At 34.2% G+C, this 18,925-nt stretch overlaps 2 protein-coding genes across 2 annotated transcripts; one reads left to right on the top strand and one right to left on the bottom strand.

The window, feature by feature from the left end:
- Window positions 1–5,926: 5,926 nt before the first annotated feature.
- Window positions 5,927–10,443, top strand: LOC140859915 (monocopper oxidase-like protein SKU5). The gene is made up of 10 exons (XM_073262532.1): window positions 5,927–6,077; window positions 6,174–6,345; window positions 7,069–7,178; window positions 7,293–7,563; window positions 7,647–7,785; window positions 8,029–8,395; window positions 8,904–9,269; window positions 9,354–9,432; window positions 9,781–9,983; window positions 10,075–10,443. Exons 2-10 carry the CDS (start codon window positions 6,211–6,213, stop codon window positions 10,172–10,174), a joined length of 1,770 nt encoding a protein of 589 aa, XP_073118633.1. The 5' UTR covers window positions 5,927–6,077; window positions 6,174–6,210; the 3' UTR covers window positions 10,175–10,443.
- A 3,807-nt stretch (window positions 10,444–14,250) lies between these two features.
- On the bottom strand, window positions 14,251–17,689 carry LOC140865566 (NAC domain-containing protein 7). Its single transcript, XM_073270246.1, has 4 exons — window positions 17,360–17,689; window positions 15,702–15,884; window positions 15,267–15,542; window positions 14,251–15,036 (listed from the first exon to the last, which is right to left on the bottom strand). The coding sequence occupies exons 2-4, from the start codon at window positions 15,859–15,861 to the stop codon at window positions 14,447–14,449; spliced, it is 1,026 nt and encodes a 341-aa protein (XP_073126347.1). The 5' UTR covers window positions 15,862–15,884; window positions 17,360–17,689; the 3' UTR covers window positions 14,251–14,446.
- Window positions 17,690–18,925: the final 1,236 nt, after the last annotated feature.

The following is an 18,925-nucleotide window of genomic DNA, read 5'->3' as shown; positions in this document are numbered from 1 at the left end:
GTCGTCAAAAGAGTTATGCAGATACTCGACGACGAGATTTGGAGTTCGCTGTAGGTGATCACGTATTCCTGAAGGTGTCACCTATAAAGGGAGTAGTGCGGTTTGGCCGGAGAGGCAAGCTTAATCCGAGATATATAGGGCCATTCGAGATCTTGGAGAGAGTTGGTACGTTGGCCTACCGTTTAGCTCTACCACCAGGGCTTGCAGCAGTGCACAACGTTTTCCATGTATCCATGCTTCGGAGATATGTCTCCAACCCGTCGCATGTGTTGGATTTTGAGCCTCTTAAGTTGACACCGGAGTTAGCATTTGAGGAGAGGCCTATACGGATCTTGGCTAGGGAGGAGCGGAGGCTTAGGACGCGTGTCATACCGATGGTCAGAGTCCAGTGGCTGAATCACTCGGAGGAGGAAGCTACTTGGGAGACTGAGGCAGATATGAGGACTCGCTACCCGGAGTTGTTCGGGTAAGTACTTTAATTTCGAGGACGAAATCCAATTTAAGGGGGGGGGGGGGGAGAATTGTAACACCCGGTATTTTAAATACGTGAATTCGCATGCATAATTAGGAAATTTATTTATTTAGAATTTTAGATTATGGGTTAAATAATTATGTGGAATTATTTGTGCATGTTTTAGGTTATTTTAAGCATTTAACCCATAATTAGTGATTTTCATGATTTATGGAAATTTAATGGTTTTGATCGCGTAGACGGGACCGTGGACGGACGAGATACCAAAATTTTTAGCCAAAAAAATATTTTGTGAGTTTATGAGCCTTAAAATAATATTTTAAGGTATTTTGTCAAGAAAATTTTAGTATTTAATTATATATTTATTTAGGAGTTTATTTTTAGCCAAAATAAGTCATTTTAATAACTTTTATTAAATTTTAAAAATTCCCTATTTTAATATTTCGGGATTTAGCTTTTTCCATCAGATTATTATTATTATTAGGGGTTTTTAAATATTTGTTTTAGGGTATATTATCTTCCTAAATAAGTTATTATCCTAATTAAATTCTAATTAACCAAAAATCTATCCTATCTACCCTAAACTCACGTCTCCCTCTCCCTTAGCCGCCTCCAACCTTCTTCATCAGCCTCCCTCACGCTTTGACAGAAAACCACAAGCCCTTAGCCGATCAAGCTCTAGATTTGAAGGTTTTTGGTCCGTTCGTCGTCCCGGAGCCCGTAAACGCATCTATCTTCGTCGATTTAATTATCAAGGCATGATTCTTTCTTTTTTTTTCGTACCATATCAGTTATTATGTGTGTGTGTGCGTGAGCATCAGAATTCCTTCGAAAATTTTCAGAAACAAAACGGGATCGGTTCGGTTGTATGCATTTTTTCTTGTGTTTCTTGATCATGTTCACGTTTGGTTTGCCATGGTTGTGTCTAGGCTGCTGGTAAAGGTCCCTAGGTTGCCTAAGGTGAGTCTAGGCTCGAATGGCTTGAGTGGCTCGAGCCAAACAAGCCCAGATTTGGAGCCAAGAAGCATTCGGTCGAGTTGTGTGCAGGCTAGGGTTTCGGAGGAAGGGGTTCGGGTTCGATGGCTCAGGGTGCATGGGGTCTGGGCATGGGCTAGGTTCGAACTGCCCAGACGTGGGCTACGTCTGGGCGGCGGGGCTTCGGCCAGGGGCGGCCGGAGCAGGGCGGCAGCAGCCCTAGAAGGGCTGCTGCTCGCGGCCGCGGGCTGCAGGGAAGAGGGGGGATCGGGTTAAGGGTTAGGACTGGTTCCGGGTCGGGTCAAGGGCCTGGGTCGGGTCTGGATGGTAGTGGGTCAAGTCGGGTTGGTTCGGGTCCGGGTTAAGTTAGTCGGGCTCGGGTATTTTTATTTTTAGGTTTTAAGTTTAATTAAGTGTTTAATGGGCCTAATTAAATCTAAAAATTTATTTGGGCTCCATTAATTATTTTGGGTTGAGTTTAAATATTTTTGGACTTAATTAAATTAATTAAGTGAGTCCACTAATTTTTATGGGCCTTGAGGCCCATGGAAGTTATTGGGCCAGTCTTTGGGCTTTTGGGCCCATTGGGCCAGAATAAGTTGTTATTGGGCCAGGAATGTCTTAATGGGTTTTAACTAATTATTGGGCTTAGAATAAGCATTATTGGGCTTAAGTATGGTAATGGGCTACTCTCAATGTTAATGGGCCAGTCTCAGTGTTAATGGGCCAGATTTAAGTAAATAGGCTTGAGTGTTAGGGCCAGCAGTCAGTACAATCCATGAGAAATTTGCATGTGTCCTGAATATATATTTAATTATTTTTATGCATTGAAGTTATTTTTTTTTATATTTATATGTTAGTATGAAATTAAATTAAATATATATGAAGGACACACATCTTATTTAAGTGCATGCATTCATGAAATAATTTTATGCATGATTTAATGTTTAAGGTTGAGCAAAAGAAAATATTTTATGTTGGAAGTTGAAGTAGTGTGACAATTTGAGGGGGATTCGTCCCCATATGTGAACTATTGAAGGGCAGTTTACTGCCAATTTAAGAGGTGATTCGTCACCGCCACGTACGTTGGTTTCCACGCTGATCAGTATTTAATGTATGATTTAAGGTTACACTATGGATACAACCATGCGATGTTAGAAAATACTTTGCTCAACAATGTATGTATTATTTATGTTATGATATTTAAGTTAATTTAAGTTATGTGATGTCAATGATATTTTTTTTAAGCATGCTCATTCATGTATATGTTATGTATTAGTATTAAAGTGATTTAAATTATCTTCAACCCTTGTTATGTTAGCATGTTGGGTCTCTAGGCTCACTACACTGGTATGGTGCAGGTGAGTACGTGGAGGAGGATGTAGCTCCTACCGGCGGCGAGGACGTATGAGCAGACTGGCAGTGATCCCCCGTGACCGTTGTCTGAGTCTTTATGCATGTCTCGAATTTTTAGCATGTTACATTTTAATTATTTTCAGTGGTTGTGTTTTGGGATATTTTATTTTAAAGTAAATTTTCAGTGCATGCAAAACTTTAATTTATTTCACTTTTGTCAGTATTTTATTTAACGCATGACTCAGATATTTAAATTATGAAATGTTAAGTTTTCGATTTGTTGCATTATTTTTATTCAAGTTATTTATTTTTAAATCTATTTATTCTGTGCATATATATATGGGCATGTATGTACATATTTTTACTTAGAAAAAAAAAAAATTTCCTCATATTTATTTATTAATTATAGAGTTAGGGTCGCTTCAGATGTGCACCGTGATGTTTGGGAAATTTTTAAGTCTTCATAATTTCGAGTTTTGGGTAATATATATTTATGCTAACACGGAAAATTATGTGTTGAGTACTTTTGCATATTTTATTTATTTCATTCACGTCTATTATTCTTTGTTTGTTAATTACTTTAATATAAAGTTTAGAAAAAATTGCACATCAACATGATTGAAAAATTATATATTTTCAATTTTTGTTGGTAGATTTTTATTTATATGTATAATTTATCGAAATATTTCACTTGAATATTTTTATTTTTCAAAATCTGAAAGGGAAAATAAATGTTTCACTGATAACTCTATAAGTAGAAAATTTAAAAATATTTATACGGGAAAAAAAAAACACAAGTTCTATATGAACTATTTCAAAGTACTTTAAAAAAAAACTATTTCAAAGTTCGTGGCTTATTAATTAATGTCTCGGTTTTCCAATTAAAACAATAATTCCGTGTTATCCTCTCGTATGTTGGTTCGAGGTCGAATATCATATGTTTAAAATTAAACATTCAAGGAATATTCAAGGAATATATGTGAGCATAAATAACTTCGTTCAATTATTAAACAAATAAAAATAATGTCAAGGGAAGTTTGATTTCATTGTCCACTCGGCAAAGTGAAAAAACGAAACTCATAACACGAATATGTGATAACGAATGATTGTAATTCATCTGATACAAATATTCGGAATTTCATAACGAGATCTCGAGTTAAAAATCTGATTGTATCGAATCGAACATTTATCAGATAGTTTTTTCAAATAATATTATATGAAAAATGATATCATGGATATTAAAACAAAAAGTAAGTCTCAAGTATCCGTGAGATATGTTGACTCAATTTCATTCGGCTCGACTCGGCCCATATTTACATCAAAAAATAATATTTTAACATAAAAAATAATATTTTTCATAGATCGGATCAAAATAAAAAATATATCACACCAAATTGACGCATTAAATCTTATTATAAGAGTTTTTGTCAAAAATATGATTGATTCATTTATAATGAACTTTAATGTTAAATTGTTTTTGTACCACCCTCCGAACATTATGATTGCACGATCAAGGGTCATTACTATATTTTAGCATCTTTCATCTTTTTCTAAGTGAAATAATTTTTTTTTTTCCATAATTTTCAACGGTGTTGTGTTATCCCTTCCTTATCTAGATCTCCTAACTAGCCTTAATTGTGGCTATCTATTAATTTTTACATTTAATACCAATAAATAAATTAATAAAAAAATATAAGACTTCTTTGTTTTTTAATATATATAGTGAATAAACTCATATATTATATTATATACTCATATATACACACATAAAAAAAAAACTGTATAAACAACTGGAAGGATAATTTTATGACTGATCAATTGAATAATCAAATAAATTAGGTTTCACAAAATTTAAATTAATTAAACAGAAAAAAATCGATTGCTTAGACATGTGGATCTACTTTGTTCGCATAAACCCGCGTAGGGATCAAATCCATTAATAACCAAAGTATTGAGAATAACTAAACAAGTTTATAATAAACTCAACAACTAACATGGAAATCGGAATAAACAATATAGCTTCATATTCTATTTGATTTTGTACAATATTTTCCATGCCAAGTCAATATTATTGACCGTTGGTCGTACCTCCGTAAACTATTCTAATTATGGGAAGTTATCCAAAGGATTTCATACAATGCACTAATAAAACACACAAAAACTCACGTTGAATCGTCCACCGGTTAATTTCGTGAGACGATTTTTTTTATTTGTGTTACCAATAGAAATATTAATTTTTGTGTGGAAAATATTAATTTTTTATTGTAAATATGGTTCGAATTGACTTGTCTTATGGATAAAGATCCGAGATACCGTAAAAAGTCCCCACAATTTCCTTGGTGAGTTCGATTATCATGTTGCATATGTCTCTCGAGGGACATGATAATTTTATCCTACCTTTACAGGCCCTATCTCAATGATGTATTTAAGGGAACTGTCGATGCTACCCATGAGGTACTATCCCATGGGTAGCGTGTCAGTATTTTATTGGCACATGATTGGCCAATAAAAAACTCACACGTTGCAGTGAGGGTATGATATGCATTCGTGAGATCGATCAACTTAATTAGTATCTGTGGTGAAAAATACAAACTTTTGACTCAAACGTAATACTTTCATAAGCCGAGTCGAATAAAAAATTTGTATCATAAAATTAATCAATGAGACAATTTTATAAAAGTTTTCAGGTAACATGTTCTGTCACATGTAATCAATCTATCTTTAGATTAGTATATCTAAATTAATCATCCTCACATCCCAAAATTATAAATAAACATCTATCTTCATAGTTTCTCACTTTTGCACACGAACTACATTTTAATCTTATCTGATAATCTCTTGTAACCTAGTTAACGAGTAAGATGTTTTAAAACTAACATAATCTATAAAATTGCACACAAGACTCGCATATTGCAAATGAATCTCTAAATTTAAATTTTGATATACTTGAGAGAATCCATCAATATAATTGAAATCATTTGTCAAATTATGTTGGTTAAAGAAAAAACTTTGCTCATCATTATTATGATCACTTAACAAATTTAACATATATTTTCAAAATGAGACACAAAAGTGTACGGGCTGAGCAAGTAACCGGTAAAGCAAAAACACGCCCCCATTACGCCCCACATTTCTAGAACGAAGAGATTATACGGAATTCAAAAGGCACAATTTCACAGCAAAGCACAGCACAGCAAACCCCTCCAGAGCCTCTACTTGCTACCCCTGCATTTCTTTGCTGTCAAAGTTGAAGCTAGCACTTTGTTATCCTTGTGTCTGTGGCTGCATTTTGGTCCAATCTGCGCGTGTTTTCATGTGATAATTAAGAGAAGCTAGGAAACTAACCCCCCATTTTTTTTTTTTTTTCAAGATTGGAGTTTGGAAACTGCGGCAATTTGTGTTGAGTAATGGGTTCTCTTGCTTGGTTGCGTTTGATTTGTGCTGGTTTGGTGGTGGGAGTGTGTTTTGGTGCGGACCCATTTGCTAACTTTGAGTTGGTGCTCTCGTACATCACTGCTTCTCCGCTTGGAGTTCCTCAACAGGTGAAATGGTGTTTGGTTTTCAGTTTTTGGGTGTAGATTTGGAAATGGGTAGCTTTTGTTTGCTCATCTTTTGGGCTTGCCTTGTTTGTTTGGAATGTTTGTGTGAAATGTGAATGGATCGAGAATTGTAAAGTTTGGTGTTGTAGATTCGAGATGTGTTTTTGTACAAATGAAGTTGAGCACTTTTGAGATTAACTTTATCCGATTTATATCCCAGCAACCATTTACTTTTAGCTGTTGTGTTCGATATTTCTCTTGCTGGAGGATAATTTGGGTTGATAATTGAAAAGTTGGTGGCGGACCACAAATTTTAAGTAAAGTAGTTCTTGTACTGTTCTGTTCTGAAATATATTTGCACGGATGAAAGTATGGATTAGCGGATATCGTTGTTTCTAGTTTCATTTGATGTTTTTTGGCTTACACTTGTAAGTTCTTGCTTAAAAAAGCAACGGAGATTTTAATTTGTCATTTCAATTTCCATTACTTGAAGTCATATATTGTGTTTAATTAGCTTTGTGTCTCAAGTTTGTACATTGGTTATAATTTTGTCCCACCGGACTCATATTGTCCGTTTGCTGCTTCTGAAGTAAAAGGATATATATTTACTGCTCAATGACCTTTCATGGTATTTGTTTTCATCTTTATCTCATTCTTTTGTTACACGTGACTCATGCTTATGATGCAATAAGATGAAATTTTTTATGAAATTCATTGCATTTGCAGGTAATTGCTGTTAATGGGAAGTTCCCAGGTCCTGTTCTTAATGTCACAACCAATTACAATGTTGTGGTAAATGTCAGAAACAAACTGGATGAGAGTCTGCTAATGACATGGTATGTGTGCCACGATGTATGGACGACATTGCTTTATGGATTATAAAGTGAACCGGTTTTTAATCTCTAAAATTTGACCCTTCAAGGATCTGATTGCTGTGATTTTGACAATAGGTCGGGAATACAGATGCGCCGTGCATCATGGCAAGATGGCGTTTTGGGCACGAATTGTCCGATTCCTCCAAAGTGGAATTGGACTTACCAATTTCAGGCCAAGGATCAGATTGGCAGCTTTTTTTACTACCCATCACTTCATCTACAGAGAGCATCTGGTGGATTTGGTTCATTCATAGTGACAAATCGTGAAATTATTCCTATTCCTTTTGCTGCTCCCGATGGCGATATAATCATCTTGATTGGTGACTGGTATACGCGTAATCACACGGTGTGTATCATATGGTCTGCATGACCTTTTTTTTTAGTTCAGGGTATAATGGTTTTTAGTCATGATCATTGTTGAAATATCAGGCCTTACGGAGAGCACTTGACCAAGGACAAGATTTGGGCATGCCAGATGGTGTTCTTATCAATGGAAAGGGACCTTATAGATACAACACGACCCTTGTCCCTGATGGAATTGATCACGAGACCATTAAAGTTGATCCTGGTAAGGTTCTTAAACAAGTTCTTGGACATCGGTGGCCATTTAATTAATTTAAAAATTAAATTTCTAATCTCGCACTATAACATCTCCCATAATATAGCATGAATTATATGGCTGATTCCCTGTGTTTTCCTAGACATCAGTGGCATTAATGTTTAGTTCCTCTGTGTTGTATTGGGAGCTGCCTTAGTTCTGTTTTGTGTGTTGATTGTTTTTATTTTTAATATAATCATCTGGACACTGCAGGCAAAACATATCGAATTCGTGTTCACAACGCTGGAGTATCTACTTCTTTGAATTTTCGAATTCAGAACCATAATCTGCTTCTGGTTGAAACCGAGGGCTACTACACATCACAGCAGAACTACACTAGCATGGATATCCATGTTGGACAGTCTTTCAGTTTTCTGGTTAGTACGGATCAAAATGCAAGCAGTGATTATTACATTGTGGCGAGTCCTCGATATGTGAATCAATCACTCTGGCAAAGAGTGACGGGTGTTGCAGTTTTGAGTTATTCCAACTCAAAAGGAAAGGCCTCAGGTCCCCTTCCAGACCCTCCCAATGATGGTTTTGATCCATCATATGCGCTGAACCAGGCCATGTCAATTAGGTGCCCACTATATCTCTTCTTTTTTAAGCACATTAAATTATGTACCTTGTTTGTTTGTACTCATAACGGAATTAAGATTCATTAAAGCTTGTTACTAATACATTTATTCCACACATGTTTCGAGCAACATATGTTTTCTTGAATGGTTTTAAGCTCATGTTAGGAGGCATTAAATCATGTATCTGTCCTAAGCAAATCCCCTTGGGACCCATATATCCTTTGGAAGATATTATACGAGGAGTACTACTCTCGATGTAGCTTAGACTAAACCCATGGTGTGCTATACTCTTTATAACATTAAGAAAAGAAAGTTGATTAATTCTATTTAGTTCCAACTATTTCGAATATTAAATCTTCAAACTTCCTTCTTGCGGCAATTTGTGTGCAGCGAATTCTGTTACTTCGTAAATGACTTCATTTCCACATAATGTATTTTATTGTTCATCTAATGACCTTGATTTCTTGCAATCTGTCTTGGTTTTCTTGTCTCTATTTTCATGTTCATCAGGCAAAACGTGACCGCCAGTGGAGCTCGCCCTAATCCACAAGGATCCTTCCACTATGGTTCAATCAATGTCACCGACTCTTATGTGCTCAAGAGTGTGCCACCATTGATGATTGATGGGAAACTTCGAGCTACGTATAACGGGATTTCATTTGCCAATCCCGAAACACCAATACGACTCGCAGATGAATTCAAGGTAAAAGGTGCCTACAAGCTCGATTTTCCAAGTAAGCCTCGGGACAGGGCACCAAGCGTGGATAGATCTATTTTCAATGCTACTTACAAGGGGTTCATCGAGATCGTATTGCAGAACAATGACACCATCATTCAGACCTTTCACTTGGATGGTTATTCCTTCTTTGTCGTGGGGTAGTGTCTAATCTGAAGTCTTATGTGTACTCAGAGAATTAATGGATCTTAGTGTTTAATGATTGCACGAATATGGATATGCAGGATGGGTTTTGGTGAATGGACTGAGAATAATCGAGGCTCATACAACAGATGGGATGCCATATCTCGCTCTACTGTTCAGGTATGCCAAAAAAGTTTCCTTCTAACGGCATTAGTTATATATATAATATAGCTTGCACCCAGTTAATGATGGCCTTATTAAGTGTAGAATACAGTGCAAATTATCCTCATACATTGCCATCGCTAGCAAATGGTAGTGTTGTAAACATTGTGAAACCACACGACGATCCTCAAACACAAGATTATAGTAAATCTTAAAGGGTGTAGTGTGGAAAACATAGTGATCAATATAAACTACAAGGAATGATCTTTATTTTATACCGGGCTAATTCAGGCCTTGGCATCAACCATGTTTCTGATCGGAAACACCATTCAGCTTTCTACCACACTTGCATTCGTTTATCAACAGGTTTACTCTGGAGGATGGACTGCCGTTTACGTGTCTCTGGACAATGTTGGCATCTGGAATCTTAGAACTGAGAATCTGGACAGATGGTATCTTGGCCAAGAAACATACATGAGAATCACGAATCCCGAAGATCCCAGCAACAAGACAGAACTACCGTTGCCGGACAATGCTCTCTTTTGTGGTGCCCTCAGCAAAATGCAAAAGTATGGAACAGTTTTAACTCTAACTAGCCGTAATGCATGGAATCCCCTTTAAATATTTGATACTTACAGATTTACTGTTATCCACTTGCAGGCCTCAGAAAGGTTCTGCAGAATCAACACTTCACTTCACCACAAAGCTCTATGTTTTTCTGCTCGTGGCGTTTTCGACGTTGATTTCTGTTATGGCTTGAGAAGTCTTTTTTTCCAGTTGGGGTATGTGTTGTGTTTTAGGATGTCCCAATCGAACTGGCCTGGTTTACTGGAATTTTTTCGTATGAACTTTCGAGTATATCGAAACAACCTTCTCTGGTTAGAATTTAGCAGAGGGCAAGGTTCGAGGTTGAAACTGAGTTTAGGTTAATTGTGTATTTGTGTCATTATTATTGGTGGGACTTGTATCATTCTTTATTTTTCAAGAACAGTACGTTGCTGATACATTTCATCCATATTTGTTGATTTATTTTCCTGCTGGCCTCTCCTTTTGATTGTGTTCATATTTCAAGTTGGATTCCAGTGCGCTTATATTTGTTGCATAATCAACCTTCCTAAATAAATCTCAAGTTTTTTTTGTTTGTTTGATTGTTTTTTGAAATATATTTCTTAGGATAATTGTGTTTTTTTTTTAAATTTTATCTCTTGAATATTCATTAAACCTCTCCTCAAAACAAAAAAAAAGAAAAAAATAAATCATTCAACTCCATAAAATCGAGATAAATTACCAAATATTATACGCGCAGTGTGTTTAAAAACAGAGGTCCACTTTGAAAGTTTTTTTTATACGTATTTGGTTGACTGTAAGAGATAAGGATGACACACAAGCCACCCGGTGGGAGACATAAATTAGTGACTGAAGAATGTGCTGTCTCCATGTTGGCTGGCAGATTGCTTTTATTGAAGCATGGCTTTGCTAAAAATTTTGATTTGAAAATACAATAAATTATTTAGTTTATTTCAAATTCTTCTATTTGGTTTTCATTTTTTAATATTTTCTATGGGACATTAGAAATACTTCCCATAAATACTTGTATTGTTATATATATTTTTTGAACCCCTTGTATTATTATATTATATATTATATATTATATATTATAATATTAGTCTTGATTGCGACATTACAAATTGACAGTGCAGGCTGTAGCTATTTGAATTCTTATTATTTTTGAAAGTGCTATTTGAATTATTATTTAAGTTAATAAAAATGCGAAAATTTTAAAGTTTATTGTAATTTAAAATTTTTTAACAGAAGTACTTGTATAAAAACTAATCGTTGCGTTCACACCAGAAGCTAGCATATATTACATTAATGTGGAAATTCTATGTTACATCGGGTGAGATACACATCTTTTGTGTTTTTTTGTTAAGATGTTCGCCAGAAGCTAGCATATATTACATTACTGTGAAAATTATATGCTACACCGGGTGAGATACATTCCTTTTGTGTTTTTTTTAAGATGTTCGAGTGAACATTTTGTTAAAAAAAATCAAGTGGACCCCGCCTGCAATTTTTTTGTCATTTAGCGTGATATTTTTTTGTCATTTAGAGAGATGTTTGCGCGAACATCTCAAAAACATTAGGGAGTGTTTCACCCGGTGTAGCATAGAATCACCCGAAAAATAGGGAATGCATTTTAGGGAATCAAAAGACTCATATATACCAAAAAGACCAGAATAATTATTAGGGCTCGACAATGAAATATAATTATATAACTCATACAACGTTTATGATTTCTTTTGTCTAATGTCTCATAATATTGCTCAAAGGAAAAAGTATTTAGAACCTAGAAAACCTACTAAGATATATATATGGAATTATTGTTCTTCCAAGAGGTAATTTCAAAAATTGAAAAATAAATAAATTACATAAACCAAATTCTCATTCTCAAAACCATTGAAAATTTTCAAATTATTAAGCTCCAATTATACATCATGACCAAGAACAAGAAGAAACTCAATGATGATTCAAAAGATAAGCCTGCTGCAGGCCTGTCCAAAGAGACCATGTTCTTCAAATCATACACAAAGATATAAATATACATATAAAACTGGTGCTGGAACATTAATTATAGCAAAGTCACATGAAGTTTTTCACGCTGTTAATGATGTTAACTTCCTTTGCAAACAAATATTATAAATCTTTGCAAAGCCCATATATCCCATATTTATCAGTTCATATATATCATACATCATATGTATATCATGCATGCGCAGCAGCTCATGATCATTAATTCTCTATATTTCAGAGCTAGCCACTCCACACATATATATATACTCGAGCATGCATGATCGAACAAGGATACATATACATATAAATTTTGGTTATATCTTGAAACTATAGATTAAATCGTCATTCGCATTCAAATTATGATGTCTCCCGGTCTCTTCTTTCTGTGTATGAACACTTGTACATATACTTTTTGACCTTAAGCCTACACACAGATTGACTTGAAAAAGCTAATTCCCTTTATTTCCTAGGATACCAAATTCTTGTATATATCTTTTTTTTCCCAAAGATCAATCAAGGTCAATGAGTTGAAGTGGGATTACATATGCACTCATTCAATTTAATGAGTATATATATATATCCATTATACATTGCATGAATTTTACAGCTTCTCGAAAGGGACTGTTGAGCTTCATCCATTGTAAGTTTATATCTTGATTCTGCGCTTCCAAATTCTTTTGACAAAATTTGAGGACAAAAAACCAACCGCAGAAATATGCATGATATTTCTTGGCTATGCTTCATGTTCTTGTCTGCTTTCGAGTTCATTCGCCAATGGAAGAAATAGAAACTCGGAGCCGGTTCGATAACAAGACCATTGCAATAGTTTCTTGGTATATATTGCTGTTGAGTACTTCACCCAAGGTATATAAGATTTTCTCCCTATAGTTTTTAACTTCACGAATCAAGTCAATCTATCCTCTCCCATCTGCCTCCATCACTTTGTCAAAATGTATATATATAATGATTGAAAAATTTTCATGCATGTATTTTGAATCTTTTTTCATAAACCTCTACTAAAATTTGGATGATTTCGAATGTATACGAGCAAGAAACTTAACATTTCCTTCTGAAACGTGTTCTTAATATTCAAGGTTTTTAAATCTCCACTTTCTTTTGCAATATGGATCATTTCAAACTTTCTCAAAGTTTAAAACCTAACTAGCAGATCATGATTTGTTTCTAGTTTGTTCATATTTTCGATAACATTAATGATTGTGTACAAAACATGGCTAGTAGAGTATATAGGGTCAGAATTCAGATCGCTACCTTGATCGAATTTTTTTAAGAATTCATACGTAAAATATATAAAATGTAAGTATGTATCATGCACATCTGCAAATGATTTTATACTGTGATTATCAGTCGTTTATCTCGTCGTAAATTTCGTCCTGCTCTTTGTAAGTCTATTTCAGCAACTATACCGTAGCCGTTGGACCATTTTTATCCTTGTTTATTTCAAAATTTCGTGGCTTTTACTACTACAAGTTTACTTGCATGTAAAGTAGAAGAAACCCTTTTTGCATAAAGGTTTTTGTGACCTATTGTTTGTGCCTACTTCCAAGAATTGAAATAAATAATTGCATGAGGCTAGCCTTCGAAGTAAAGTTATCATCGAATGGACCGCAAAACAAAAGGGAAATTATATATATTCCTTCACTTGAGATCGCTTAAAATTCAGTGTAGCATGCCACCCCCAAAATCGCCTTTTTTATAGGACAATTATTATCTATAGATAATAGGAGAGACAACAGCAATATTTCAAAACTTTATTGTATACATGCATCTTTCTCTAAATCGATGGAATATTCGCTGTTTATCAAGTATATTTATATATGGAACCATATGAATGGAAGACATAATTAAAATCAACTGGCCAGTCTGGTAAATTGATCATAAAACAGCAAATGTGAGACATTATTGGCACTGAGAGATTAAAGAACATACATGAATATACTCAAAGATCGTGATCACTCAAGATCTCGAAATAATCGAAAATATTGAAAACTTAATTTCATTAGTTATATGGATTGAAAACTTTTTTCTTCTATATAACCAAAGTTTTGCCTTTTTACTTGAACAAAAAATGGGAAAAAACCAAAGGGAAATTTTACAATACATTCATTTTTGCAGTACTTAATTCTTCAATACAAATGCATATTAAGAATTAACCACAGTTTGACAACATAAACAGCACCGTGGTTATATCATCAGATCATTACATAGACATCATCTATCTTACAATTAATAAGATCACTTCTTGAATAATATACTATATATATGGTATATTCCAGCCTTCCAGGATTCCATATAGTTAGGTTATATATAATATAATAATAAATTCAGTTTTTATTATTTACAAGAAACTTATAATAGTAATAATAATGACGTTGATATGATCCCTTAATCCATTGCATATCAACATATAGTACCCTTGCATCTCTTTAGCATGAAGATCTATTCACTTCCACAGATCAATCTGGCAGCTTGACGACGTAGAGTTCGAAGCATTATCCAATGCCATTTCTTGCTTCTCCAAGTTCCTAGCAATCATATTGGAATCTCCGACCGCCGGGAACGTTTCATTATCTTTGGACATTTCTTCTTGGCTAAGTTGGGATGCCACAAATTTGTCAAGAACCCTCCAGTCTGTAACCTGATCACTCGAGTTTTCACCATTATTTTTAAACATTGAGTGAAAATTTTGATCAATGTGATACATTTGTTCTTGATTAAGCCCCGGTGGGTGCGAAAAATTGTTGCCAATGTTCATGTTCAGGCCTGGAAAAGATGCCATTTTCGGACTTTCTAAGAGAGGAAGCTGGAGGAAATGATCTGGTGTGATTCCATACGGCAAATCGAGCTCTTTCTTGCAAGAATTGTAATTAGGGTACGGATATTGGATATTGGAATGAGAGTTCTGGTTTGGGGAGTCCATATCCTGCATGAATGAAACTTGATCATCGTACCAGATTGGTGAATCGTGATCGCCCATGAGTTTTCGAACCGTTGCTAATCGTTTCTTGAAAACCCTACAAACAACCCATCCTTCTTCCTGTATAATCATCACATCAATTATACAACTGTATTAGATGCATGCTGCCACCATATATATATATATATATATACTTTTTTTCTCGTAAACTATGTTAGATTCTATGGTTTTTACCAAAGATTATGTTGATTTTGTGGTAAAGAATGATCATGAAAACCCTAATATCCTATGGCATTGTCAGAAAAAACAAATATTCATGTATTTGCATAAATACCCAGCTTAGTACTTGCCTGGGGGGTTCCATTTTCATCGGTCTCCAGACGATATTCGTGCATGATCCAATCTGATTTTTGACCATTTGGTGCTCTTCCTTTGTAAAAGACCAATGTTTTTCTCATACCGATTAAGTCTTGCTTCGAATAAATGGCCTTGTCTCGTCCAGTTGCCTTCCAAAACCCTGCTGCAGTGGCTCTATTCGTGCGCGTTCCGGTTGGATATTTCTTATCTTTGTGGCTGAAAAAGTACCATTCATTTTGCTCTTCTGTTCCTATTCTGCATAGCTCTGATGAAAAGTCAACTAATAATGTTAGGTTTATTTTTCTTTGTTACACTACTATATATAGTTATTAATATCAAATTAGTGTGTGTGTCAGTGAATTCGTGATAATGAAATAAAAAACTTAGCAAAATATGAGCTTTTGTCAAATATATTTTGTCACACCTTGAAGATCCCAAGGCTCAATTTTGTAAAGATCAACATCTTTGATTACATCCAAGTCGATTCGTCTTGAATTAACCTTTCTCCTTAGATAATAATCAACAAGTTCTTCATCGGTAGGATGGAAGCGGAAACCAGGAGGAACATGTGAAAAAGTATTCATTATTTCTTGAATTATTCTGAGACCTGGTATTCAAATTTATAGTTAATTAATATCAGCTGATCATTGCCCTAGCCTAGAAATATTTTTGGTGTTTAATTAACAAAACTATATTCACACAATTCAATTCCTGTTTCTAATCTCATGCAAGATTTTACCCCATGTTTAATCTTCAAATTGTTCCTATTCAAAGAATTTGAAAAAAACAATATGAGAAATGAAATGCATGCAGAATCACGTGATCATTATGTGTGTGTGTTTGTACAATTAAAGGGAAGTGCTGTAAATTGTAATCATCATCCAAAATTCTTAAATATTTTGCGAAACGAAGAAAAATAAGAAAACAACGAGAATAAAATTAGAGAAGTATTTAAAATCAAAGGTATAGTAAAAAAAATAATCAAAGGATCAATCAATTATAATGTAGATTTTACAAAAGAATTTAACTGCCATATTCATATTACATAATGGTAGTATTATCAAATTAAAAAAATGTTCCTCAATCTTTCTTGTAATTTTTTTTTTTTTTTTTAAAAAGAGTGAGCGTATAAGAAAAGAAATCCAAGATCATCTATAAATATATATTGACTGAGATTTAATGCACATATATTCTGATATTATAAAAAGGGGCAAAAAAAAAAAAAAACCTCAAACATAATAAGTGAAGGTGCCAAGCATGCAAGTAATCATGGTAAACACAATCACATGTTTTTTACGGATCGATCTAGAATTCTTCCAAACATCAATAAGATCCAACCATTCACTAGCACTTTAACTAGCATGTCATAGCCTACTAATTAAAACAAGATATATCCACGCCATACGCTTTTCATTATCTCATAATCAATCGCTTCGGAATAGAAATCATCCATGCAATATATGTGGAGTATTTCAAAAAAAAAAAATAAAATCATGAATTCACTCACTTGATTGCTAGAAATCATGCATATGAAATATAGCGGTAAGGTTATTATTATACATAGAAGTAGAAATTTTACATGTGATAATAACTTTTTTTGCATGAAACTTAACTTATCATCACTTCTTTAGGTCACTTTACACATCCTTGGCAACGAAATCATAGCCATAAAAAAGGTTGCAAGAATGAAGTGAATAAAATCAAAAGTAGGGGAAAAAGTGAAGGTGAAGCTCGAGTTCGAATTATATATATATATATATATATATATATATATATTGGATCAGTTTTATTATAAAATTTAAGAAAGAAATAATTTTTAAAAACATGAAGCTGGTGTTGTTGATATTATATATGAGATGTATACTCCAGAAACTCATTATCTTCGATCGGATCCCTATCCGAACAAATAGAATCTTGATTTCAACACAAGACATCAAGCAACATGGATCCATTTTATAATACCATATCGAAAAAATATAATATACTACGCACGAACACATTTGAAAGTAGTCGATGAACCAAAAAAAAAAAAGGACAAAAATTTCAACATAAAGAACTGAAATGGATCAAGAAAACTCAAACCTTAAAGTTTTCAAATCCAGTGATATTATAGAACCGATCACAACACACTACTCGATCCGATCCACCAAAAGCAGAAAGTGTCTGCTAAAAACCCTTATAATACTAAACTAGCTAGCAACTTCTGCTCAAATCCCAAGAAATTATGTTCCGAAGCTTTAGGAATATATATATATATAGGATTTAACTTAGAAAACCAAGACGACAACAAGACAAGAACAAACAGCGGATGCTTTCCTCGAACATCATCGAAGAACAGCACGCACTGTCTTCTTGCTGTCTCGACCGGAGAAAACGAGCGCAGTTATGGTGCCAACGAATGAATGGGGGAAAAAAAACAAGGGAAGTATTATATATATATATTAAAAAAAAACCCCAAGTGGGTGAGCAAGGGAAGAAGGGAAGATGAAATGGGATTTGTATATATAAGGGGAAAAAGGGAGCAACAAATTCAGTAGAGGTAGCAGAGGAAGAGAAAATTAAAGGGAAACCCTAAATGATGATTACTTTACCTAATATATATTTATATTTTTTGTTTTGTTTTGTAGATTTATTTATTTATTATTATTATATATGAAAACTCACTATCAACAGTGAGCAGAATTGTGGGGAAAGTTTGATGGGTGAGAGAGAAAAGGTGGCGCAAAATTGGCAATAGAGAGAAAGAGAGAGCGTGTGGGCACCTCCGCCAACCGCCATTGATGGAGACTTTAAAGGTTTCGTTACAGACAATATATATAGTCAATGTGTTTTCATGTTAATTATCCATCATTTTTATACCGGGGTTTTTTTTTTCACTGTTTTGTTCAATTTTGAGTTTTGGTTAAATTTTAGGGAAAATTTTTTTTTAGTCCTGTATATTTGTCAGCCTTGTGATTTCGGTCATCTATATTTATAGATTTCAGTTTTAGTCTACTGTCTTTAATTTTTTTTGTGTGGCAATTTTAGTATTTTTTCCGATGTGGAGCTGATGTGGCACCAATGCAGTGCTGATGTGGAGCTGACGTGTACAGTGACACGTCAGCTTTTTCGAAGAAAAAAGACCAAAATTGCCAAAAATTGGAACATGCGAGACTAAAACTGAAATATGAAAACATAAATGACCAAAATCGCAATGTGACAAACTTAAAGGACCAAAATTGCAATTTTTCCTAATTTTTAATTTTAAGTTATTTTGATTAAACTGCTGACGTGATACCAAAAAATGCTAAATAGACCAAAACATGATGACGTTGCTTTGGAAAATATCGTCTTATCAAGCTATCACGTCAGCAATTGAATCAAAATTGTCGAAAAATTAAAAGTTAGTTTATCAAAACCAAAATTTATAAAATTAATGAACCAAAACTATCATGGTACGTTCTATACTAATTCTATGGTACAAATCGATGCGAAACAGTTATTTTAGCAGAATTATTTAGAAAATATTAAATAGTAATCAGCACATGCGTTGTATATATATGTGTACATATTAGACTCTATGATATACTTTGGATTGAGAGAAATATTTAACGAAGTTCGGTTTCATTATATTTTCAAAGTTCTAGGGAAAATAGTGCGGGGAAGGTT

This window comes from Henckelia pumila, chromosome 4, assembly GCF_033568475.1.
Source record: "Henckelia pumila isolate YLH828 chromosome 4, ASM3356847v2, whole genome shotgun sequence".
Lineage (NCBI taxonomy): Eukaryota > Viridiplantae > Streptophyta > Magnoliopsida > Lamiales > Gesneriaceae > Henckelia > Henckelia pumila.
This window is presented reverse-complemented; position numbering and strand designations above follow the sequence as displayed.